Source organism: Cibotium barometz, chromosome 19, assembly GCF_041138505.1.
Source record: "Cibotium barometz isolate CiBa-2024 chromosome 19, ASM4113850v1, whole genome shotgun sequence".
Classification (NCBI taxonomy): domain Eukaryota; kingdom Viridiplantae; phylum Streptophyta; class Polypodiopsida; order Cyatheales; family Cibotiaceae; genus Cibotium; species Cibotium barometz.
This window is the reverse complement of record NC_141064.1, coordinates 54,821,678-54,847,902: the sequence shown is the minus strand read 5'-3', so window position 1 is coordinate 54,847,902 and position 26,225 is coordinate 54,821,678. Positions and strand designations below refer to the sequence as shown.

Genomic DNA, 26,225 nt, shown 5'->3' with positions numbered 1-26,225 from the left:
TGGTGATAATTATATGTACAGATTATAGAAAATATTTACATGCTGGCTCCCCTTTGATCATCCATGTCACGCTGGGGATCCTAGCAAAACATTCATTACAGCTGTTTCTGAAGGGCTTTTTAAAGTGATAATAAGCTAAAGGAGCAGGATATTCTGTAAGCCTACTTTGAAGATAAACCAGAAGTGGATGGTGTCATATAACCAGACCCAATGCTAACAAGTATCCTTGTGTTTTGTGAGGTTCTAGAAGCTGTAGTATGGGTCTCCCATCGTGCAGAGTTGTTGTAGCTGCAATGCAGAGACTAACTTGGTATGGTTGGCGGGCCAGTATGTAGTATCCGTTTGAACATATCCATTCTGAACGAAGAATCAGACAGGCTGCAAACATGGACAAACAAATTATATATATTAATGGAAAGTTCAGGTTATTCTACAAGATTAACAAAAACCTAAGTGCAACCTTAATTGCATAAGAGTCTACTCACACAGCTTCAAATCATCAATTCCATTATGCATAGCATAGATTATGTGACATCCCCACTCACGTCATCAGGGCCCAAGAGGAGGTGCACGTTCATGCATAAAGATATGGCAAGACAGATCTTCATAAATAAACCACCATACTGAGTTTCTATCAATTCTCCAGAGGTGAAGAACAGACTCAGCCATGATGAAGGCTAGTACTATAGAGAACACATACACAAACAGAGCAAATGTACAGCTTTAAGATAGAAAATATCTGCCAAAGAAGTCTGCCATACAGAAGGGCTTTTGGAACCATCACTGAGGCCAGGCATATATGGAGGGCTCAGTTCCATTCTAGAGAGGATAATAGTCTTAATCTGGCTTTATTCTGGTAACGTGGTATTACTGTCACATGCAACACCACTAGAGACTCTCCTTGATATTCAGCAGTGAGAAAGCGGAGATGATATATGAGTGAGAGATCCTTAAGACAAGGTATGCATTTTTGGCATTATTGGTGCTGGCCTACTAGACTCTCTTAAAAAGAACCTGACAGCTCTAATTCTCATGAAATCTTGCTACAAACCTTGGAATAGTAATTTCGTATGGAAAGGATACAATGTTGGAATTCAAAACCGGTGGGATGTGATCCTTCTTGTCATTTACAAGCTGCAAAATCTGGAAAAGGACCTCGCGTAACGATGCCTCGACTGCTGTATCCCGCTTGGTTCTCTCTTCCATCATTGTTTCTGTGAGAATTACAACATAGAATCAGAAAAGCAACAAAAACTAAACGAGCTCTCTTACTCACATACGCACAAACACCCACCCACCCACTCACCCATGCACGTGCTGACACGTGCACATAAACACAAACACACCCACACACGCACATGCGGTAGCGCACAACCCATGCAAATGTGCACACACACATAATGCAACAGGAATAAAGCCATGCTAGAGTAAATGATACCGCCAGAGTCTAATGTTAAAGCTCGCCCATGCCGAGACTTATTTTGAGAAGCTTTTGGTGGGAATATATTGAGAGAAATGAACCACTGTTCCCAATCAAACCGTTCAACTTTGCTGCTAAACCACACACCTGGTTTATTTCTGGTCTCATAAAAAGAGAGGCATACCTGGAAACAAATATATACATACCTTCATAAGATTGGAATATATCCGACCTTACAAATTGAGATAACATTTGCACTTAATTAACAACAAATAACCACAAACAAGGAAACAATAGAAAAAGCTTTCCAAAGAATACAAGACACAGAAATATAATACAAATATCTGAAAATTTAAAGCACAAAATCCCAACAAAGTTTGCATGTGCTTGAGAAGGAAAAAGCCAGCAAGTCTTCATGTTATCACCATTGCATAGTTCCAATCAAAAAGCCAGCATGTCTTCATGTTATGGCCATTGCATAGTTCCAATCATACTCGTATGATTGGCCAGGCAAACGTTTGAAAACATATGCGTATGATACTTGGGTTTCATACCTTGCCCTTTCATACCTGATACTTGCAAGGAGATGATGACACAAATGATGATGATGATGAGGTTTGCTTCATCTCCTTCTCATGAGAAAGAAGAAGTGGATGGTGTCAATGCAATTCGTTTAACTTTTCTAGCCCCCAAGAATATTAATTCTGGTGAGCCTGGAGGTACTACCCACCTGGGGTGGGGTTGGTACAAGGGGTACGGATGATGATACTCTGCCAGGGGCTAAATCAAGCGTTTTCATAATTAACATTCTTTCAAACATTTCAGTATGCAAAACATATGATTGGAACTATGGGCCATAGTGAGATAATGGAAAACAAAACATGATGAGAAGGTGAAAAATTATTACCTGGCCCTTTTTGTTTGGATGCTTTTCTACCCAAGCAACAAAATGATCAATCTTTTCTTCAATTTTCTTTTCTAGTTCTGCATCACCACATTGCACCTGGAAACACCAAAACAGGGACATCTGAACCTCATCGTTGTTGTTGAGTCTTTTCGATCAAGATAATTTCAACGGTACAAATAATAAACTTTCTCAAGAAAAGCTTACATAAGTAATTTCAAAAAGTTCCAAGTCCACATCCCTAGGTCGGACCAACCCTAAAGCTCGATGGAACATAATTGTATGCAGGATACCTGCCAAATGACAAGCTAAGGATAATTTTTTAGGTCAAATTTAAAATCTTCCAAATGGTGTTTGCACGTCTTCCTTAGGCACACGTAATTGAACATGGATGCATGTCCTGCACATGCCATCTATAAATCCCCTTAAAAAGCTTCTTCAAAAATCAATCAATAACTTTGAAAACTACAAGTTAAAATATTGAGAATGTAAAGCTTAATTGTGAGTACATCTCAAGACTTCACGAATTTGGAAATGCTCCAATTCCTGTAAACACAAGCAAGTCAGAGCATATAAGTCCATAGACAAGCAGGAGGAGCAAAGAACCGCTTGTACTTGAGAAGCCTTTCTGCTAAGTTCAAGCATTGAATAAAAAGCACTCTCAGTATCTTATCAACCCAGTAACCACATCACATACATACGATTTGTCCCAAACAGCACAAAAACTTCTCTCAATATGGAAAAAGCACATGTCAAAATGCATCCTATTTATCATGTGCAAGGACTTTAAGCGCATGAATGCATAAACAAAGGACTTCGAGTGCATAAATGCATAAACAAAGAGCAGCCCCACCTCATACCAGTGATCATACCCAATACCTCTTTTTTTGAGGTGGCTTAGTGCTAGCGCCCCACCTCATACCAGTGATCATACCCAATACCGCTTTTTTGAGGTGGCTTAGTGCCATAGCCATCAATTTTTTTTTTGGCCTGCCATGCTTGCCATGAAACATGTGGCTTTGGAGATTTGTACGTGTTGAAGATGTGATTAATTAAAGAAATCATTTTAGCGAGATTGTATCAACCCAGTAACCACATCACATACATACGATTTGTCCCAAACAGCACAAAAACTTCTCTCGATATGGAAAAAGCACATGTCAAAATGCATCCTATTTATCATGTGCAAGGACTTTAAGCGCATGAATGCATAAACAAAGGACTTCGAGTGCATAAATGCATAAACAAAGAGCAGCCCCACCTCATACCAGTGATCATACCCAATACCTCTTTTTTTGAGGTGGCTTAGTGCTAGCGCCCCACCTCATACCAGTGATCATACCCAATACCTCTTTTTTGAGGTGGCTTAGTGCCATAGCCATCAATTTTTTTTTGGCCTGCCATGCTTGCCATGAAACATGTGGCTTTGGAGATTTGTACGTGTTGAAGATGTGATTAATTAAAGAAATCATTTTAGCGAGATTGTTAGTACATGCTTTTAAGAAGTTGGAAACCATCAAGCAGCAAGCATTGAGGTAAGATCTTAACAGAAAAATACTTTTTCATTCAACTAGCTTTCCATCAATAGCAATTGATTGCGCTTGGACTCAAAACTATCGATGATGGGATAGTGGTGAAACCTTGCATACATATGCTAAATAATAAAAAAATTTCACTTTTATAAAGTTTCAACGCTAATGGATGTATTTATAATATATGGCCACTGTCACCAATTGGCCGACCATTTGGTCCATCTCCAGTTTTTTGTCTCGTTCACTTGAGGCCAGGCCGGTGTCTCATGTGAAGAGGCCAGTATTTTTGCTTAACATGGACGGGAGCCAGACTGGTGCCACCCGTGTTAGCAGGATGGTGTCGTATGGACGGGGGCCAGACTGGTGCCACCCGTGTATGACCTGGACTGTGTTCTATCCATGGGATTGTCACGCCATGCAAGGGCCAGTATTTGTGCCGTGTCTTGCCTATGGGACTGTCACTCCATAGGGAGGCTCGTGCCTGGAACTGTGTTTTACTTATGGGACTGTCACTCCATAGGAAGACCAAGATTTATGTTTTATGTCGTGCCATTTTTGTGCCCGACAGATATTTTGTACTTGTTCCATGAACGGGAGATATGTCCATGATACTATTTGCACATGCACTCATGTTTTGCATGTTTGAAACTCTTTTCGCACGACTTGTATTCTTGTGTTTGCTTGCTTGACATGTCACTTACTGAGCGGGGACGCCTGCCAGTGAGTCGTGAAGTTTGCTCTGTCTTCTGACGAGTTTTGTTGCATGTGAACAAGTGGTAAGTGTATTGCACTTGTTGGTTTAATAGTTTTAATTCTAACCTTTCATTTATAAGCTTGTAAGTTCACATTTCATTTAAAAGTGGACACCCATTAGGGGCACCCACATATGGGCCAAGGTGGGGAGCCACACTTAGCCCCTTAAGTGTGTGGGGGTGGGTGCATGGCCACATGCCCACACCACACCATGAAGCTGGCCGCCCCCATGCAAACGTGGGGAGCCGGCCAGCTGTGATCGATTAACTCCCCTCCAACATCTACAAAAAAAGGGACCCCCCTTCTGCTCACACACACATGATTGTGCGCCTCCATCTCCACAGGCTGCCTCCTCTGTATAGGGGCTGCTCCTCCACGCCTCTTCCTCTACAGGCTGCAGCCCAGCGGTTTCAGCATCACAGCAGGCGGCTGCTCCTCCACGCCTCTTTAGGCTGCGCCACTTTCTCCTCTTCAGACTCGCGGCTGTGCTCCTGCAGCCAGGCGTTACCTCTCCTCGACAGGCTGCTCCTTCTGCCCTGCAGGCGGCTGCAACCAGGTGTTACCTCTCCAGCAGGCACTGCTCCCTCTGTCCAGCAGGCTGCGCCATCTCCACAAGCAGACAGCTGCGCATACTCTCTACAGGCGGCTGTACCTCTTTTCCATCGGCGGCTGCTCCTCTTCCCATACAGAGCAGTTGGCTGTGCTCCTCTGCAGGCGGTTGCACCTCCCTCCATAGGAGGCTACAGGTGGCTTTGCACCTCCTAGGTGGCTACACCTTTTACACAGGCAGCTCTTGGTGTCCCTCTCAAGTAGCTGCTTACAAACACCTCGGGTATTTGTCTTCCATTTGCGAGCTACAAGTAAGTGTTCAGATTTAAGTAAAGAACTTTGTTGTAAATCTGATAAAGGATTCTCTCTACCGCTAACACCCCTTCGGTGCCGGGTAGTCCAAGCTTTTGGAGAAGCACGGTCCAAAGGTGCCGAGATCAGGAGAGCCAGGCGTTAGTACGGGAGCGCCTGTTTGTGCGTGGTCCTGGAACACCAGTGGGGCGCTCTCCGCGGATTCCATTGAAGGCACAGGACCGTAGAGACTGGATCACTCAAGTGGTCGCTCTCCTTCGAACATCTACTTCGAGCCTCTTGTTTGGTACTATATTCATTTGTACATGGGCATCATCTGGTTCATTGAACCCATGGAGCATTGTATTTGTTAAATACTCCCAATAATATATCATATATTGAGGGGGGGGAGGGGGGGGTCGGCCCGTTCCGGCCCCAATGCTGGTGTCCATCTATTTCATTACAATTTTCAGTTGTTATTAAGTTGTCCATTTCAAATTGTGATATCAAGTTGTGCTATTACGCGTGTGGGTGTCCAACGGAGTCTATTCCCACTTGACGGGATCAATTTCAGTGGTATCAGAGCACGGTTGTTTCCCTCTTCTTAGTGGGGAAACGAATCTGTGTATTGGACACCCACAGCCAAGGCAACCCTTTGGAAGTGCCTAATTCGAGGGGCCCATCAAGTGCCTCGCGTGGTTCTAATGCTTTACAAGGAAGGCACAAGCCCCTTGAAAGGGTAAATGATAGTGATTCAAAGGGACAACTGTCTCGAGGAAAGACAGTCATGCAAGAAGAACAGCCTGATGCAATGAGGGCTGAAATGAAGCATATGAGAAAGCTTTTGCAAACACAAGAGCAAGAGCTGAAATTTTTGCATGAAGATCTCCATATGCAAAGTGCCATTGAAGCAAGGAAAGCCGATGCAATGGTAGATGTGACTTTTGAGTCCATGGCACACAAAGTGGGCAAGAAGCCAAGGGAGTTGGCACTTTCCTACCTCCTCCGCAAAGGTGACATCAAAGAGGGGGAAGACGGAGAGCTGAAATTCAGAAATCCACCTCGCTTGAAGCATGGACTCTGGAGATCCCGCATCTCAAAGGTTGAGGTCATTTATGCAAAAGGAAGAGGTGACAGTCACCTCTCGTCATGCATCTTCTCCACAAGGCACAAAGCTTGACAAGTATATGTATGCTAGTGCTCATGGAGGGCATGATGGTCACATCCATTCAAGACATGTATCCCATGGTAGGGGTGACAGGTCTGCCACTAGAAGAGCTTTGCCTTCTGAGTTGTCTCATGGAGAGACATTGCCTTATGCAGGAAAGTCACATGCATCCGATTCTCAAGTTCGTGGAGCCACCGTGCTTCATGAAACTTCCATGATGGCCCATGAAGCCCATGCAGATAGGGCTGCCCCGTTGGATAAAGGGAAAAGAAAAAGAGAGGACCATGAGCCTCATGCCAGAAAGCTCAAGGAATTTAAAGCAGGTGACAAGCCTGTTAAGTTTGATGTTTTTCATGGAGAGCATGATGCTTCCAAAGTGTTAGCATTTGTGGCACAATTTGACATTGCTTTTAGCGATGAGGACTTCACTAAGAAGTCTAAAGTACGCCATGCTAGCATGTTTTTGAAAGGGACCGCTGCTCATTGGTGGATCACTGAAAAGATCACCAAGGACCTGTCATGTGCACAGTGGGTATCTACCGTGTGCTATACGCATGCAAGACTAGTTTCGAGGCTTGGGGAAGCTTGGAACTAGGCAGGCTGATTGACGAGCTGAGTTAGGGATATACTAACGGGCGGGCACCCAAGTATGGACGGGCGGGCGGCCAAGTGTGGATGCCCGATGACCGGCCAAGAGCCTATAAAAGGGTGGCCAAGGTTAGTTATTGTAATATAGAGAGTCTCGCGAGTTTGTGAGAGCTCTATGGTCTTGGAGCCTGGATCTAGTGCAGACGTGCACCTGCTTTATGCAGTCGAGGCCGGCAGCAGTCTCGAGGCCCGCGAGGGCAGCTTCGTGGCGGTATGGGACGTCGCGAGGAGGAGATTGGTCAGTACGTCAACCTAGTTAGCTCAGCTCGTGGCTCGGTGGGGACAGCCAAGACTGTGGGCTCGCCCACGGCTGTCATGGTTGGGAGGAGAGTCAGGCCTGCACCCCCTTGCTTGTTGTTTGTTCGTTTGTTTGCAGGATTCGAGTTTCGAACCAAGATCGATCACGAGGGGATCCGTGGGGATTTGACAGTGGTATCAGAGCATACCTCGTGAACGAGCAAGTCGGTAGGTAGAGAAGAAGAGGTCGAAGAACGGTATGCGTTAAAAAACTTGCGGTTTTTTCTGTGCATACTGCAGTTTTCAGATTTTGTATGTGTTTTTTCTTCATCAAAGAACCCCCTGTTGATGGGAGATGGTAGGTTGAATAGGGTTGAATGCTTTTGCAAGGAAGAGAGAAAGTTTGTTGTGCAGTCGCATGACTTGTTGTGCAGTCGCATGACTTGCAGGGAGAGAAAACAGAAAAAAGGAACGAAAAGCACGATGCTTTGTTGGCGCAAGAGAGAGAGAGCGTTGAGTAAACGATGCGCTAGCGGGTTGTTGCTCGTGAGGGGCTACTGTCGGCTGAGGGTGGCCAAGGCCTGCCAAGCCAGGCGGCCAGGCAGCCAAGCCACGTAGGCGCCTAGGCTAGGCCAGGCGGGCTGGTGCCCAGGCCAGGCCGACGCCCAGGCCAGGCTTGCGTAGCCAGCCCAGGCCTACGCAGGCGCCCAGCCAGGCCCTGTAGGCAGCCCAGCGTAGGTAACACATCCGACGGGCGCAAACTCACACGCAGGCGCTCGAGCGAAGGTGCAGCCGACTACGTCAGCAGTCCACGATGGCAACCGGCAGCTAATCCAGGAGATTAGGAGGGAAGCGAAAAAAAAACACGTAAGGAAAGCATCGTTTTTAGTGCTTTCGTTTTTGTTTTTTTTAGGGGAGTTTAAATTTTTTTTTTTTAAAGGTTTAAAAGTCCTCCCCTCTCCAAGGTTTCCAAAGGTGTTTATTTTTTTTAAGAACAGCGAATATATATATCCATATATATATATATTAAAATATATATATATATTTATATTTATTCATGAAAAAAAAAACACAAAAGCTAAAGCAAAAGCTAAGCCTAGCTTTTCGAGTTTTTTTTTGGCTTTTGGGAAACCTTTATAAACCCCTCTAGTGGGCTTCTTGCCACACAACTCTCAAGTTCTCAAGTTCTCAAGTTTTCAAGCTCTCAAGCTCTCAAGTTCGCTCGCACTTTCCTTGTGCAAAGATCGAATTTTCTCTCCACGTACCCTCTTCACGATGTCGACCCAAGAATCAGAGTTGGAGCCCCTCGTGGAACGCGAAGGCTTGCCGGCTACGGAAGGCACTGATGCCGATCTTTTTGACGAGTTTGTGTCAAAATCAGATTTCCAAGAGTTCAAAGTAGCTCCCGAAGCTTCTTCGACGGAACGTCAGGCACAAATCGCAGCCCAGATGCAGGCTTTGCAGAACTCCATCGCTCTATTGACCACTACCCTCTCTACTTTCTCGGGAATGGATACCTTGGCTTCAGCTTTAGGCCCCAATATTACTCCGGAACCGTTCGGGGGTGAGCAAAAGCAGAGAACCAAGGAGATCGTGGACACTTGGCTACATAAGTGGCAAGTTCACTTTCAGTTTCATCCATATGATGATGGAAAGAAGATACAGTTAGCAGCAGGTTTCCTGTCCGGCAAAGCTTTGCTTTGGTGGAAGGAACTGAACCCTAAGCCAACGACTTGGGCACAATTTGAAGATATTTTCAAGAAAGAATTCCTCAAGAAAGAGGATGACTATGATGTTGTTGCCCGGTTTTCAGCTTTGACCATGACCTTGCAAGCAGCACCTCACTTATGAGGTCTACCTCCAGAAATTTCGTGACTTGCAGATGAAGGCTACAAAGATGGATCCCACTACTCTTTTGGGGTTTTTCGTAGCTGGTTTACCAGACTCGTACCGATTACAGGTTAAAAATAACAAATGCAAAACATTGAACAAGGCCATTCATTCAGCTCGTATCTATGATGATACGATGGTCTCTTCCAAGTCGAAACCCGTTACCGAGCAGGGGAACAAGCATAAAAGAAAGTTCTCCGCACCTATGGCTAACACGACTGAAGGCAAGTCTTCGGACCAACCTTCGAAGAATACAAATTCGACACCAGCGAAGAAGAAACGACTCCTTAGGGCTTTAAAGCTCAAGAAGGAAGGACGTTGTTTTATCTGCGAAGAAAAAGGACACATGCGTAACAAGTGCCCAAAGCAAAAGGGTACCAAGTCAAACGCAGGACCCAAGAAGCCAAAGGCAGCTAACCAGTTGTCTTTGACAGGTAAGTCAATTACTGTACTTTCTCGCCCTAGTACTTGTTCTGATTGTCTGTTCAATTCTAAAGTATTTGGCATGCATGATCTTCTCCGAGTTTATGGAGAAGTGAATGACCATAAAATTCACATTCTGTTAGACCCTGGCAGTTCGCATAACTTTGTTAACTACAAACTTGTGCAGAAATTGAGTCTTGATACGACACTCAGCGACCATACCTATGAGGTACGTCTCCAATCCAGATTCAGGACTACAAAGATACTCTGGAATGCTATGTTATGCATCTGGAAAATGTAGACTTGTTATTAGGGATTGAGTGGTTTAAGACTCTTGACGTCCAGATAGATTGGTCTAGTCATATTTTTTCTTTTCAGCATAGGGACACCAAGTATAGTATTTTAGGTGATTGTATTCATCCCTCTCAGGGATCTCTTGTAAATACAATTGATTTTGGAAATATAATGAATTCTTCTTTGTATACCGCTTTCCATTGTGTATTGATTCCACTTTCTTCTTTTCTCATCCCTTCCATGGATGTGAATGAATTAAGTGTGTTTGAAAGCAAAGAATTACAGAAGATACTTGCTTCGTTTCAAGATGTATTTCCTAGGGAATTGCCATCGGGTTTACCACCTGAACGGGCAGTAGATCATCGTATTGACTTGATCCCTGGTGCTCATTCTGTGAGTATTCCACCTTATAGGATGAGCCAAGCTGAGGAAGATGAGTTGGCTAAACAACTCGAAGATTATTTGAGGATGGGCCAGATCCGTCCAAGTAAATCACCTTGGGGTGCACCTGTGTTGCTTACGAGAAAGAAGGACAATACTTGGAGAATGTGTATAGATTACAAAAGATTGAACAAGCTGACAATTAAGAACCGTTATCCTCTCCCTAGATCAGATGACCTAATTGACCGGTTAGCAGGAGCGAAATATTTCACGAAGATAGATTTACGTACTGGCTATCACCAGATACGTATTCATGAAAGGCATGTCGAAAGAACCGCCTTTCGGACTAGGTATGGCCATTAGGAGTTTCTCGTATTACCTTTTGGGTTAACCAATGCTCCAGCCACTTTCCAGCAAATGATGAACGATCTTTTTCGTGAACATTTGGGGAAATTTGTGGTGGTGTTCCTGGATGATATTTTGATATATAGCCGTGCTCTTGAGGATCATGTCAGACACCTCATGCTTGTCTCATCTACTTTGAGACAAAATCGACTATATGCTAAATTAAGTAAATGTGAGTTCTTTATGACCGACATCATTTACTTGGGACACAAGATCACTAGAGATGGATTGAGCATTGACTATGACCGAGTTCAGAAGGTTTTGGACTGGCCTATACCACGAACAGTGAAACAACTTCGTTCTTTTCTCGGTTTTGTAGTTTTTCTTCGGAAATCTGTACGGGAGTACTCTCAGCTCACACTACCGATGACCGACTTATTGAAAGGTCGTGGACGTAAGTCCAATCAGCCTATCACTTGGAATAACGATTTGGATATGGCCTTCAAACTTTTGAAAGATAAAGTCAAGGAAGCACCTATCTTAGCATTGCCTGATCCTAGTCGGCCTTATGTTCTTGAAACTGATGCCAGTGACTATGCTATCGGGGCTGCTTTATTTCAAGACGGTAGACTGGTTGCTTTTGAAAGTAAAAAGCTAGACGACACTCAATCTCGTTGGCCAACCCTTGAGAAGGAGCTTTATGCTGTGATTCATGCTCTCAAGGTTTGGAGACATTATTTATATGGCTCCAAGTTTGTGGTATTGACTGATCATCAGTCAATCAAGTATGTGTGTGATGCGGATGATTTGAGAGGTAGGAAAGCTCGTTGGGCAGAGTTAATGCAAGATTTTGATTTTGAGATCCGTTATCGAAAAGGATCCATGAATAATATTGCAAATGCGCTTAGTCGGATTAGAGAGGTGAATACTTTGTCGTTCACCGAGATTTCTACTGACTTATTTCAGTCATTGAGAGGGCTTTGCAGGACTGATAGTTATTTTGGTCCATTTTGGCAGAAGATCCAGGACGGGAGCTCATTGATTGACCAAGACTCGGTGACTGCGCAGTCTACCATTCAGGCTGCAGGAGGTCAGTGGATGATTCAGAATGGTTTACTATTCCGTAATGACAAAATTTGTGTACCACAGATCCCGGACATTAGGTCCAAGATTCTGAGGGAGTGTCACGACGCCCCTTCTGCTGGACACCCTGGGGTACACAGGACACTATCATTAGTGAAACACACTTTTTATTGGCCGAAGATGAAAGGGTATGTAGAAGATTATGTTCTCAAGTGTCAGATTTGTCAGGCAAATAAAGCTGAACGCTTTAGACAGGCTGGGTTGTTGCATCCTTTGCAAATCCCAAGTAATAAATGGGAAAGTATTTCCATGGATTTTATTACCGGATTGCCAAGAACACATCAAGGCCACGATTCTATTTGGGTTGTGGTAGATCGCTTGACAAAAATGGCTAGATTTTTACCGACCCGGAAGACTATTACAGCTACGCAATTAGCTCGGCAGTTTATCGAGCAATTGTTTAGACTGTACGGGTTACCGCCGCAGGACATAGTCAGTGATAGGGACTCTAAGTTTACGAGTGAATTTTGGAAACTTGTTTTCGAGAAGTTGGAAACAACTTTGAATTTGAGTTCCTCAGATCATCCTCAATCTAATGGCCAGACTGAAAGAGTGAATCAGATTTTGGAGGATATACTTCGGGCATATGTATCCAAAAGACAGACTTCATGGGAGAATTATCTTCCTATGTTAGAATTTGCATATAACAGTACTAAGCATACGAGTACAGGGTTTAGTCCTTTCATGCTTATGTACGGTTTTCAACCAAGATCACCAGTTACAATAGGATTCTCAGGACTTCAGCATGATGCAGCACATAATTTTTTGCAAGATATGCAGGAAATGTTACAAGTTGCGAAGGAATCTATTAGAAGTGCTCAAGACCGAGACAGGTTTTATTCTAATAGACATCGTTCACCCAGAGAATTCTCTGAAGGAACGATGGAGTATTTGCGAGTTCCGAAAGATTCCGAGACTTTACGAACAGGTAGATCTCCGAAATTATCCCCTAAATACTGTGGACCATTTCGTGTTACACGACGGATTGGTTCAGTTGCATATGAATTGGATTTGCCTTCTCATGTGAAAGTTCATCCTGTATTTCATATCAGTAGACTTAAGGAAGTACTGGGTGGAGCAGATCAGTTAGTTACTCCTCAAGAAATTATAGATGTCCACGACATGACATTTGTTCCGCACGAACCTGAAAAGATTCTTGGCTTTCGTGAACGAAGATTGCGTCATACGCTTATCACGGAATACAAGATCAAGTGGAAGGATCGTGTTGAGGAGGACGCTACATGGGAGACATTGACTTCTCTTCAGAGAGATTACCCTGGCTTTTTAGTGAGCTCAGGAGTGAGCTCTTAGAGGAAGGGGAGTATGTCATGTGCACAGTGGGTATCCACCGTGTGCTATACGCATGCAAGACTAGTTTCGAGGCTTGGGGAAGCTTGGAACTAGGCAGGCTGATTGACGAGCTGAGTTAGGGATATACTAACGGGCGGGCACCCAAGTATGGACAAGCGGGCAGCCAAGTGTGGACGCCCGATGACCAGCCAAGAGCCTATAAAAGGGTGGCCAAGGTTAGTTATTGTAATATAGAGAGTCTCGCGAGTTTGTGAGAGCTCTATGGTCTTGGAGCCTGGATCTAGTGCAGACGTGCACCTGCTTTATGCAGCCAAGGCCGGCAGCAGTCTCGAGGCCCGCGAGGGCAGCTTCGTGGCGGTATGGGACGTCGCGAGAAGGAGATTGGTCGGTACGTCAACCTAGTTAGCTCAGCTCGAGGCTCGGTGGGGACAGCCAAGACTGTGGGCTCGCCTACGGCTGTCATGGTTGGGAGGTGAGTCAGGCCTGCACCCCCTTGCTTGTTGTTTGTTCGTTTGTTTGCAGGATTCGAGTTTCGAACCAAGATCGATCACGAGGGGATCCGTGGGGATTTGACAGGACCCCATTTGCACCTGGAAGGAGTTTAAGGACAGATTCTATGCTCAGTTTTTGCCACCAAATGCGGAGCAAACTCTCACCCAAAAGTGGGATAGACTTGAGCAAAGAGATAATGAAAGTGTGTAACAGTATGTCAACAAGTTTTGGAAAGTGTTGTTGGAGGTAACTCCTTTTATGCAAATCATTGAGAATGAAAGAAAGAGGAAGTTTCGCTCCGGATTGCAACCAGCTTATCGTTCGGGCATTGAATTGCACCCGAAACATACTTTGCAACAGCTTACAGCCTCTGCTCTTGCTACGGAGCAATTGGTGCTCAAAATTAAGCAGGATCAAGGCGGTTCAAAGGGGAAAGACAAGGCTGTCCCAAATTTGCAAAAAGGTGGACAGCCACCTAAAAAGAACTTCCGGGAGACCCACAAGGGAGGTAAAGCTGAAAATACCTCATCTAAAGATCAGGGCCCAAAGAAGAACAAATTTGGCTTGACCCCAGAGCAAAGAGAGCAATATGCCAAGGAGGAAAAATGTTTTTCTTGTGGTAGCAAAGAGCACATGTTTCGACAATGCCCTGACCGCAAACCAAAGCACGAGGACAAGCATACCAAGGCTAATGTACATGCAGTTCCCGATGTGCAGGGAAACACAAAACATGATGCAAAAGAGCGGATGGTATGCAAGGCTTGGGGTCAAATCAAGGATCAGCCCGCCTTATTCATGTTTGATGATTGTGCAACCGATAACTTCATCTCTATACAAACGGCAGCTGCCTTTGGTATTGAGGTTGAAAACATGGGACCTCAGATTGAAGCCCAAGCTGCTTTTGTTGGTAAAGAGGTGCAGGTTACCCCACTGATAGAGAAGTTGCGCATACATATCCAAGGCTACCTTGATAATGAACATTTCTTAGTTGCACCACTAAATGGATGTGATGTATTGTTGGGCAAGCCATGGCATCATAGGCTTGAGTCCCGCAAAGAGTACAAGACCAACATGATTTCTTTTATGCATAGAGGCCGCATGCATTTCATTGATGCTGGCAAAGAAGGGGATTCCATCCCACTTGTATCTCACACCCAAATTAATAAAGCAATGAAAAACAGTCTTTCTACGTACTTGGTTTTTGTTCGTGATAGCATTGTACCAAGTCCTCAAAATGTGGATGCTATGACTTATGATAGGCTGAATTTTCTTCATGCATTCAACGACTGTTTTGCTGATGCATTGCCAAGTGAATTACCTCCCCAAAGGCCCGAAGATCATCGCATAGATCTTGTGCCAGGTAGTTCTCCACCTAACAACCCTGCATACCGTGTGAAGTGCCACACAACAAGAAGAGATCGTGAAGCAGGTAAATGAGCTTTTAGAGAAAGGTTTGGTTCAGCCTAGTTTCTCACCTTATTGCTCTCCTGTGCTTCTTGTTCAAAAGAAAGACGGCTCATTCCGCATGTGTGTGGACTATAGAGCTTTAAATAAGCTTACCATCAAGAACAGATTCCCAATTCCGCGTATTGATGACATTTTGGATAAGCTTGATGGTTCGGCTTGTTTCAGCCGACTTGATTTGAAGAGTGGTTATCACCAAATACGAGTGGTGCCACAAGATGTCCATAAAACTGCATTCAGGACAGCCTTTGGATTATATGAATTTTTGGTGATGCCCTTTGGTCTCACCAATGCTCCTGCCACGTTTAATCGTATGATGGATAGGATATTCCGACCCCATCGCAAATTCACAGGTGTATTCTTTGATGACATCTTGGTTTTCTCCAAGAATGAGCAGGAACACAGAACTCATTTGGTCACAGTGTTCGAAGAGTTGCGGAAGCATAAACTTTTCATTAATGCCAAGAAAAGTGAGTTCTTCCTTTCACAGATACATTATCTGGGTCACATTGTATCCAAGGATGGAGTAACTATGGATCCTGCAAAGATAGAGACCATTCGGAATTGGCCAAAATTGCAAAACGTACATCAAGTACGTAGTTTTCTGGGATTATGTTCATATTATAGGCGTTTCATAAGGCATTTTGCTATGATAGCCACCCCTCTACATAATCACACAAAGAAGAAAACCACTTTCAAATGGACTTAAAAAGAACAGGATGCTTTCTTGCAACTCAAGCATGCTATCATATGTGGACCCGTATTGATTGTTCCTGACTTGCAAAAATCATTCGTGGTAGAATGTGATGCTTGTGGCGATTGTATAGGAGCTGTCCTAAATCAAGAAGGGCATGCAGTTGCATACGAGAGCCGTTGTTTGCATGATGCTGAGCTTCATATGGATATCTATGAGAAAGAGCTCTTGGCTGTAATTCATGCCTTAAAGATATGGAAACATTCTCTTCTTGGGGCTGAATTTGTAGTCAAGACAAATCATCAAAGCTTGAGATACTTTCTATCTCAAACAAAGCTTTCGGAGAAGCACATGAGAATGGCAAACCTTCTTTCCATGTTTCATTTTCAGATTGTGTATACACCAGGAAAGAAAAATGTGGTGGTAGATGCATTATCCAAGAGGCCTTATGTAGCTGCAGTCTCAGTGGCCTCTCATGGGGACTTATCTGCTATGCAAGATTTGTATCACTTGGATGCTGATTTTTGCCATATATGGACTGATTTGATGGCTGGTCATTCACATGCCTCTTATGTTATCAACAAGGGTTATCTTATGAAGGATAATTGTGCATGTGTGGTGAAGGACTTGCGTCCAAAGATTATGGAGGAATGTCACACTTCACCTTATGCTGGTCATAGAGGTATCGTGCCCACTACACGCATGATTGAAAGATATTTCTTTTGGCCAAGCATGCGTAAAGACATTGAGGCTTATGTACGTGCATGTATTACTTGCCAAAAGATGAAATTTGACAGGCAAAAACCTCCAGGTTTGCTTCAGCCATTGCCTATTCCCTCGCAACCTTGGGAAAGTATTACTATGGATTTTATTATGGACTTGCCTAGATCCCAGCATGGGAATGATGCTATTTGGACCATTGTGGACAGGTTTGGCAAGCAAGCTCATTTCTTGCCCGTCAAGAAAACCATTAAAGTTGATCATATGGTAAAGCTTTTTCTTGCTAATATTTTCAAGCATCATGGTATGCCTAAATCCATTGTTGGGGATAGAGATCCCAGGACTACGAGCCTCTTTTGGAGGGCTTTATTTGATAACATGGGTACTAAACTTGAGTTTTCATCAGCTTATCATCCCCAAACGGATGGCCAAAGTGAAGCTGCAAATTTAGCCGTCTTGGATTTGTTGAAGTGTTATGTGGCAGATCAAAAGACTGCATGGGAGAAGTATCTTCCACTTGTTGAGTTTGCCTACAATAATACGATCCATGCCTCCACGGGAAAGGCTCTGTTTGAGATTATTTATGGCAGACTGGTATTGCCACCCATCCTTCGTACAAAGGATGAGATTTTTGCAGCTGATGAATATGTTCGTGACTTGGATGTAGCCTTTGCTCAGGTGCGGACAGCCATTGCAAGGTCACATGATAAGCATAAAATGGCTGCTGACAAGTATAAAAGGGACATGCAAGTCAAAGAAGGTGATTGGGTTTTGCTGAAATTTGAGAAGGCTAGGCTTTAGAAGAGGCCAGGACGAGAAGGATCATATCCTAAGCTTTCTCCTCGCTATTATAAACCCTTCAAGGTGATTCAAAAGATCAATGAAGTGTCATACAGGCTTGCTTTACCTAGTCATTGGAAGATTCACAACGCATTTCATGTGAGTCTTTTTCGGAAATATGTGGGGCCAGATCCTGACGAGCCTGTCACAGAAGATCCGCCAGAGATTGATGAGCTTGAGGAGATTCTCCAGCCAGAATAGATTGTCTTTCACAAGGAGCGAAAGCTACCTGCAGGAAAGCTTTCCAAGAGATACCTTGTGAAGTTCAAGAATTATTTGCCCATTGATGCAAAGTGGGTAAATGAGGATTATTTTAGCCTGTCACAGAAGATCCGCCAGAGATTGATGAGCTTGAGGAGATCCTCCAGCCAGAACACATTATCTTTCACAAGCAGCGAAAGCTATCTGCAAGAAAGCTTTCCAGGAGATACCTTGTGAAGTTCAAGAATTATTTGCCCATTGATGCAAAGTGGGTAAATGAGGATTATTTTATTGATTACCCACAGTTGTTGCAGGCACATCTTGAGGCTTTTCAATTGAGGACAACTCTTTAGAATTGGCCGACCATTTGGTCCATCTCCAGTTTTGTGTCTCGTTCACTTGAGGCCAGGCCGGTGTCTCATGTGAAGAGGCCAGTATTTTTGCTTCACATGGACGAGAGCCAGACTGGTGCCACCCGTGTGTTAGCAGGATGGTGTCGTATGGACGGGAGCAAGACTGGTGCCACCCGTGTATGACCTGGACTGTGTTCTATCCATGGGATTGTCACGCCATGGAAGGGCCAGTATTTGTGCCGTGTCTTGCCTATGGGACTGTCACTCCATAGGGAGGCTCGTGCCTGGAATTGTGTTTTACTTATGGGACTGTCACTCCATAGGAAGACCAGGATTTATGTTTTATGTCGTGCCATTTTTGTGCCCGACAGATATTTTGTACTTGTTCCATGAACGGGAGAAGTGGTAAGTGTATTGCACTTGTTGGTTTAATAGTTTTAATTCTAACCTTTCATTTATAAGCTTGTAAGTTCACATTTCATTTAAAAGTGGGCACCCATTAGGGGCACCCACATATGGGCCAAGGTGGGGAGCCACACTTAGCCCCTTAAGTGTGTGGGGGTGGGTGCATGGCCACATGCCCACACCACACCATGAAGCTGGCCGCTCCCATGCAAACGTGGGGAGCCGGCCAGCTGTGATCGATTAACTCCCCTCCAACATCTACAAAAAAAGGGACCCCCCTTCTGCTCACACACACATGATTGTGCGCCTCCATCTCCACAGGCTACCTCCTCTGTATAGCGGCTGCTCCTCCACGCCTCTTCCTCTACAGACTGCAGCCCGGCGGTTTCAGCATCACAGCAGGCGGCTGCTCCTCCACGCCTCTTTAGGCTACGCCACTTTCTCCTCTTCAGACTGGCGACTGTGCTCCAGCCAGGCGTTACCTCTCCTCGACAGGCTGCTCCTTCTGCCCTGCAGGCGGCTGCAACCAGGTGTTACCTCTCCAGCAGGCGCTGCTCCCTCTGTCCAGCAGGAGGCTGCGCCATCTCCACCTCCTCTCCTCACGGCTGCTCCCTCTGTCCAGCAGGCTGCGCCATCTCCACCTCCTCTCCTGACGGCTGCTCCCTCTGTCCAGCAGGCTGCGCCATCTCCACAAGCAGACAGCTGCGCATACTCTCTACAGGCGGCTGTACCTCTTTTCCATCGGCGGCTGCTCCTCTTCCCATACAGGCGGCTGTGTCCTGCTCAGCAGTTGGCTGTGCTCCTCTGCAAAGCGGATGCACCTCCCTCCATAGGAGGCTACAGGTGGCTTTGCACCTCCTAGGTGGCTACACCTTCTACACTGGCAAATGAATTTAATTTAATGCATAATTTTGTTAATATAAAAAGAGAAATTCCTATCGTATTCTAGGCATAAACATTTTTATGCTAAAAGAATGATTTTTGTTACATTTATGAAAAATACTTTTATAATATTTATGCATAATTGTTTAAATAGAGAAAAGATGAATTTTTGTTATATTTATTTTACATGCATAAAAATTTAGATGCAAAAAGAGAAATTTTCACGATATTCTATGTGCAAACATTTTAAATATTAAAAGAGGAATTTTGGTCATATCTCAAAATAGATATATTCATATACATGAATATTTTTTTAGAGGAATTTTCATCGTACTTTAATTAGGAAAATGCCTAAAGTAATTTCACTGTTAAAAGAGAAATTTAGGGCATGTTGATCGCGAGTTTCAATTGAAGAAAAGAATAATTTAGAATAATTCTATATAGAAATTTAGGACATGTTGATGCCGAGTTTCAATTGAAGAAAAGAATAATTTAGAATAATTCTATGAGAATAATTCAATAAAATGACGTATGCATATTCACAAAGGGATCATTGGAAAAAGAATTATCTTTATAAAAATCCATTATTTACGAATAGAATTATTTAAAGTTCTATTATGTCCAAGAAAGAATGAATTAACTATCTTTAGGATTAAATTCAAGTAATTTAGGATTAGACTACGACCGCATTACAAAGGTGGGCCAGTAAGATGCTTACCCATCTCTCGAATCAGAAATTAAGCAAAACCTTGTGACCATTCTCATTTCTTCAGTACGAAGAATGGATTACCGGTGATTTAGAGAAGTTTTCCTTAGACCCAGAATCATCGAGAAATAAGTCAGAAATTCATTGTAACTGATGGGTGGGTTACTGAGATACTAGAATTGTGCTTTTATTAAGAAAGTCTAGATTCTGAGAAAAAGGGTCTTGTGGAATCAAACTCAACGGGAAATTCTTACTTGCATTAAAAAACTGTTTTTGAAAAAGGACTGTCTTACGCCAGAATGCTAGAGGAAGCATTTGGCTTATGGTTTAATCTAAGGAGAGTTATGTTGCAACAGTTGGCGGGGAGTCATCGAAGGACGTCTCTCGCGGCAAAGCCTACCAAGGTCTTGACCAGCCTCGATATGGTTAAAATGGTGCGCTTTCGGTACGATAGGCGAGGGCCGATAAAGTGGTCTCTAAGTGAAGTGCTAGGACACCTACGGAGGATCCTAGAGGGTTCTAACCAGGCGATGCACGGGCTCGCGGCTAGTAGGACACCCATGCGTACGTCGAGGAAGATATGGATGGACTGGCAAGGAATTATCTATGTAAACTGAAACTTGAAATCGGATCTCGTTGGTTGACTAGCTGATCTTCAACGGAGAGTCCGGATGACATTTTGATTGTAAAACATTGGACTAGAATTTTGAGGATTATGATAGAAACATTATGGTTTCATTCCAATTTTGCCTTAAAGACAGCTGAATCTGTGAAAAAAGCAATTTCATATTGGGAGTGTTATTTTGTATTTTGCATGAGTGCCGGCTAGGGCGCCTGGAAACTCTTTTCACTAGTACCCGGGACAAAACACAACTAAATTTTTATAAAAAGGGATCCCACCAATTCAGTGGTTGGGCGGTTGGTTAACCCATGGACCGGGTTAACCCATGGACCGGTTGGGGTTAGGCTGGATCAGTGGATTCCTACAATAAATTTAGATACGTTCAAGTTACGCTAGTTAGAGTAAGTCCCAGGAAGATTCTTGTTCTATGGGAAAGAATCAACAGCTGTGCCTCGCTTAAGGGAAAAAAAGCGATGATTTCTATGAACCAAGTGCAAGTCCCTTCCTTGATCTGGCCATGTGACCTACGGGTTTGGTCATAATAGAAAGGATAGATAAAATTTTCGTTACAAGATTTTTCTTGGTGGAATCGCCCGTGCTTTCTAGGCGAGGGAAGTTTTTCCGGTCTCAGTTTCGGAGGAACCGTCGCATTAGTCTCTTGTCCGGACATTCGTGGACGAGGCCCCGAGTCGGAAACCCTGCCTTACATGAGAGGTTGCTACTTTCGCTACTAGCTCCCCAAAGAAGGCTGTGCATCGAGGGCAGGGGTCTCACACAACCTCTTGGTAACTTCTTCCATGTCTTGTGTTCCTCTCCTTGGACTTTGCACCTTCATATGGGACTGAATTAGTGTTTAGCCTTACATGAGAGGTTGCTACTTTCGCTACTAGCTCCCCAAAGAAGGCTGTGCATCGAGGGCAGGGGTCTCACACAACCTCTTGGTAACTTCTTCCATGTCTTGTGTTCCTCTCCTTGGACTTTGCACCTTCATATGGGACTGAATTAGTGTTTAGCCTTGCTAGGCCTGATGCTCTCGTACCAATGTCAGATGCGGAAGCTCTAGGAGTCTTCTTTCAGCCCTAAACACCATCTTGAAACATGCTTGACGCCAAACGCATACAGAATATAGAAAGAAGAGAGAGAGACAGCTGAGTATTCACTATATTCTATAGTACAAAAAGTCTTGCAAGCCATAGGCTGCCATTAAAAGGTGGTATCTCACCTAGTTTACATTCTATTCGGTGACCCTACTCCCTAGAGGAGTGAGTGATCTAATCCTTAAGCAAGTGTGCCCTTTTATAGGCCATGTTTTCTCTTATGGACTGGCCGACCTACTATCGGCCAGGTCCTGGACAAAATATCACATCAATGCTGCAGCCGACAGAGTCATATTCACTTCATGATCTCGCCCATCAGCCTACTGTCCTCTCCACAAGCTACTCCTGCCCAAACTAGAAGCACAAGCTCCTGTACTGCCCCAAAACCTTGTCTTTATTCTGCTGCGCTTCCAAGAAAAGCCCTAGGAATGAGCATGCACATGTCTTGCACATGAAATCCCCCTCTGCTAAACTTGATGACGCAATTCCAAATTCTGTTCTTGGATGACTATCATCATCCCATTGTCTATTCACGGAGTCTCAAACCTATCATCCTTCCATTCCTAGCAACCTTTTCACTGAAAACCTTGCCCGGTCTCCAAATCTACTAAAGATCCATGCATCTGTTCCATCCTATGTCCTATCCCTTCATTCCTTGTCCCTGAACATTTTCTCTAGTCTTCTATTCCTGAAAATTGAGTCTAGCACTCTCACGCCACCCCTCAGAGGATCATTCTCCCTTGGAACCATTGCCTCAAAGCCTTTCCTGTTGTGCCCCAAGTGGCACCTGACTCACAGGACTGCCATTCCCCTTGCATCCTATGGAACACCACCAACCAACCTCATGGGAACTTCCATATCTTGTGTTCCTCTCCTTGAGCTGTACACTTTCATATGGGACTGAATCAATGTTTAGCCTTGCAGAGGCCGTTGCTCTAGTACCAATGTCAGATACGGAAGCTCTAGGAATCTTCTTTCAACCCTAAACACCATCCAGGAACATTCTTGACGCAAAACGCATACAGAAGATAGATAGAAGAGAGAGAGAGATACCTAAGTATTCACTATATTCTATAGTACAAAAAGTTATACAAGTCTTGCAAGCCATAAGCTGTCATCAAAAGGTGATATCTCACCTAGTCTACATCCTATTCTATGACCCTACTCCCTAGAGGAGTGAGTGATGTAATCCTTAAGCAAGTGTGCCCTTTTATAGGCCATGTTTTCCTTTATGGACTGGCCGACCTGCTATCAACCCAATCCTAGACAAAATATCACATCAGTCCTACAGCCAACAGAGTCATATTCACTTCATGATCTCGCCCGACAGCCTGATGTCCTCTCCACGAGGTACTCCTGCCCAAACTAGGAGCACAAGCTCTTGTACGGTGCAAAGACTTTCAAGGAAAAGCCTTGGAAATGAGCATGCACATGATATCCTCCTCTGCTAAATTTGATGCAAGATTCCAACTTCTATTCTTGGATGACTGTCATAATCTCATTGTCTATTCAGAGAGTCTCAAACTTGTCATCCTTCCTTTCCTGGCAACCTTTTCACTGAAAACCATGCCCGGTCTTCAAATCCAACTCCAAATTTGCTAAAGATCTATGCATCTGTTCCATCCTGTCTCTTATCCCTTCATGCCCTGTCCCTGAACATTTTCTCTAGTCTGCTTTTCCTGAGCATTGAATCTGGCACTCACTCCACCCCTTGGAGGATCATTCTCCCTTGGAACCATTGCCTGAAAGCCTTTCCTAGTGTGCCCCAAGTGGCACCTGACTCACAAGACTCCCATTCCCCTTGCGTCTTGTGGAATACCACCGACCAACCTCTTGGAAACTTCTTCCATGTCTTGTGTTCGTCTCCTTGGACTGTGCACCTTCATACGAGACTCAATCAATGTTTAGCCTTGTTGAGCCTGATGCTCTCGTACCAATGTCAAATGCAGAAGCTCTAGGAGTCTTGGAACATACTTGACGCAAAAAGGTACACAGAAGTTAGAGAAAAGAGACAGAGAGATATAGCTGAGTATTCACTATATTCTATAGTACAAAAAAGTGTAGAAGTCTTGCGAACCATAGGCTGCCATCAAAAGGTGGTATCTCACCTAGTCTACATCCTATTCTGTGACCCTACTCCCTAGAGGAGTGAGTGATCTAATCCTCAAGCAAGTGTGCCCTTTTATAGGCCATGTTTACCCTTATGAAGGGGCCGACCTGCTATCGGCCAAGTGCTCGACAAAATATCACATCAGTGCTACAACCGACAGAGTCATATTCACTTCACGAGCTAGCCCGACAGCCTGCTATCCTCTCCACAAGGTACACCGTACTCCTACCCAAACTAGGAGCACAAGCCCCTCTCATGGTCCAAAACCTTGTCTTTATTTCGATGCCCTTCCAAGAAAAGCCCTGGGAATGAACATGCACGTCTTGCAAATGACATCCCCCTCTACTGAACTTGATGACGGGATTCCACCTTCTATTCTTGGATGACAATCATCATCCCATTGTCTATTCACGGAGTCCCAAACCTGTCATCCTCCCCTTTCTGGCAACCCTTTCACTGAAAATCCTGCCTGGTCTCCAAATCTGCTAGACCCATGCATTTGTTCCATCCTGTCTCCTATCCCTTCATGCCTTGTCCCTGAACATTTTCTCTGGTCTTCTTTTCCTGTGTATTGAGTCTAGTACTCTCACTCCACCCCGTGGAGGATCATTCTTCCTTGGAACCTTTCTTGCTGTGCCCCAAGTGGCACCCGCCTTGCGTCTTGTGTAACACCACCAACCAACCTCATGGGAACTTCTTCCATGTCTTGTGTTCCTCTTATTGGTCTGTGCACCTTAATATTGGGAATGAGCATGCACATGACACTGGCATATGCCCACTTGGATGCCCTGAGCACTGAAGGTAGATAAAATGCTGACTTTTTCTCATTGACATAGATCTCATTGCTTTCCAGCAACTTCAAAACCTTCTCCACATCATTGTCATGCTGCTCTAATGTAGCTGAAAATACAAGTATGTCGTCCAAAAATATGAACACACACTTGCCAATCAAGTCTCGGAATATCCGCATCATCATGTGGTTGAATGTGGCTGGGACGTTCGTCAAGCCAAAAGGCATGACCACAAATTCACAGTGGGTTCGTTCTATACGAAAGGCCGTCTTGGGGATGTCCCCCTCAACAATCTGAACCTGGTGGTGCCCACTCTTCAAATCATTTCGAGAACACCTTGGTCCCATTCAACCTCTCTAAAATGTAATCTATCAAAGGCATTGAGAACTTGCTTTTGATAGTCAGGTTATTGAGTGCACGATAATCTACACACAATCGGGAAGAGCCATATGATGAAGAACACGTTATCTACCTTACCCACTCTTAGAAAGAAAAATGTGCCTCCTTACTCTAGTCATAGAGGCATCTTAGCTGCTGTACAAGCTGTTCAGGGATATTTTTTGGGTCACGGTTTGTAGAGGAATGTCATCAAAAGTGTCTAATCTGTCAAAGAATTAAGTATTACAAGCAGAAGACAACAAGACTGCTTCAGCCAATGCTCATTTTCTCCCAGCCTTGAGAAACCATGGATCTATCAAATGAAAATGATGCCACATGCACTACTGTAGATTGCTTCCATACGCAAGTGCATTTTACTCTGATTTACAAAGCACATGAAACCTGCCTCTACACGAGCAGGTCAGTTTGAGATCATCGATGGAAAGGTTGTCCATCAATTGGTCATGCAAAGGATGAATATTTTTCCTAAGAAAATCCTGTAAGCATCAGTGAAAAAGGACCTTAAGAAGGATGATAGGGTTCTTCTTAAGACCGTGCTCAAAAAAAGGTTTTGAGAAAGAGGCAGTCTACCCTTAACAGTCTTGAACATATTATGGGCCTTGTATAATCATTGGGAAGATCAAGAGTATTCAAAACAATAAACCCTTATGAAAGCAAAGTTACAGCATAGCCTACCAATACACCATCATGCATACACATAGTTAACCAATGGAAGGGATGGCTGGCAAACCATAGCTCCGTCCCGAGCACCCCCAAGCCTGAGGCTAGACCTACACTGACAGCACACATCGCCCAAATCGGGGTGTCCCATGCCATCGGAGACCACTTGCGGCACCTACTTCAACATCGCATGTGGTGTGGCACTCTAACCTTACCATACATCCTGAATAGTCTCATTGATGAAAATGAAATTCGTGATGTAAAGCCTGCTTGACACATACTATATGAACTAAAATCGGATCAGATAACAAGGTTCCGATACAGACCTGTCTTGCTTAGGGCGGGGTGAAAACAGCTTACCAGCTCTTTGAGATGAAAAATCTCGCAATTCATGATCGCTTTTCGACACCGACTTGCCAAGACACCGGAGAAGACGATGGCTCGCTCCTGCGTAGGTACGCTTGCTTTTGCTCAAGAAATCGGTTCAATAAATAATAAGA

General features: G+C 44.2%; 1 protein-coding gene across 2 annotated transcripts; it reads right to left on the bottom strand.

Annotated features, from left to right (window-relative positions):
• Nucleotides 1-26,225, bottom strand: LOC147628749 (meiotically up-regulated protein). 2 transcript variants are annotated; one of them, XM_086813986.1, is made up of 7 exons: nucleotides 26,086-26,225; nucleotides 2,834-2,870; nucleotides 2,532-2,632; nucleotides 2,328-2,423; nucleotides 1,439-1,604; nucleotides 1,052-1,214; nucleotides 1-378 (listed from the first exon to the last, which is right to left on the bottom strand). In XM_086813986.1, the coding sequence occupies exons 1-7, from the start codon at nucleotides 26,116-26,118 to the stop codon at nucleotides 303-305; spliced, it is 672 nt and encodes a 223-aa protein (XP_086670112.1). In that variant the 5' UTR covers nucleotides 26,119-26,225; the 3' UTR covers nucleotides 1-302. The 2 variants fall into 2 exon arrangements, with proteins under 2 accessions (XP_086670112.1, XP_086670113.1); XM_086813987.1 differs by having other exon boundaries at nucleotides 2,532-2,617; nucleotides 26,086-26,223.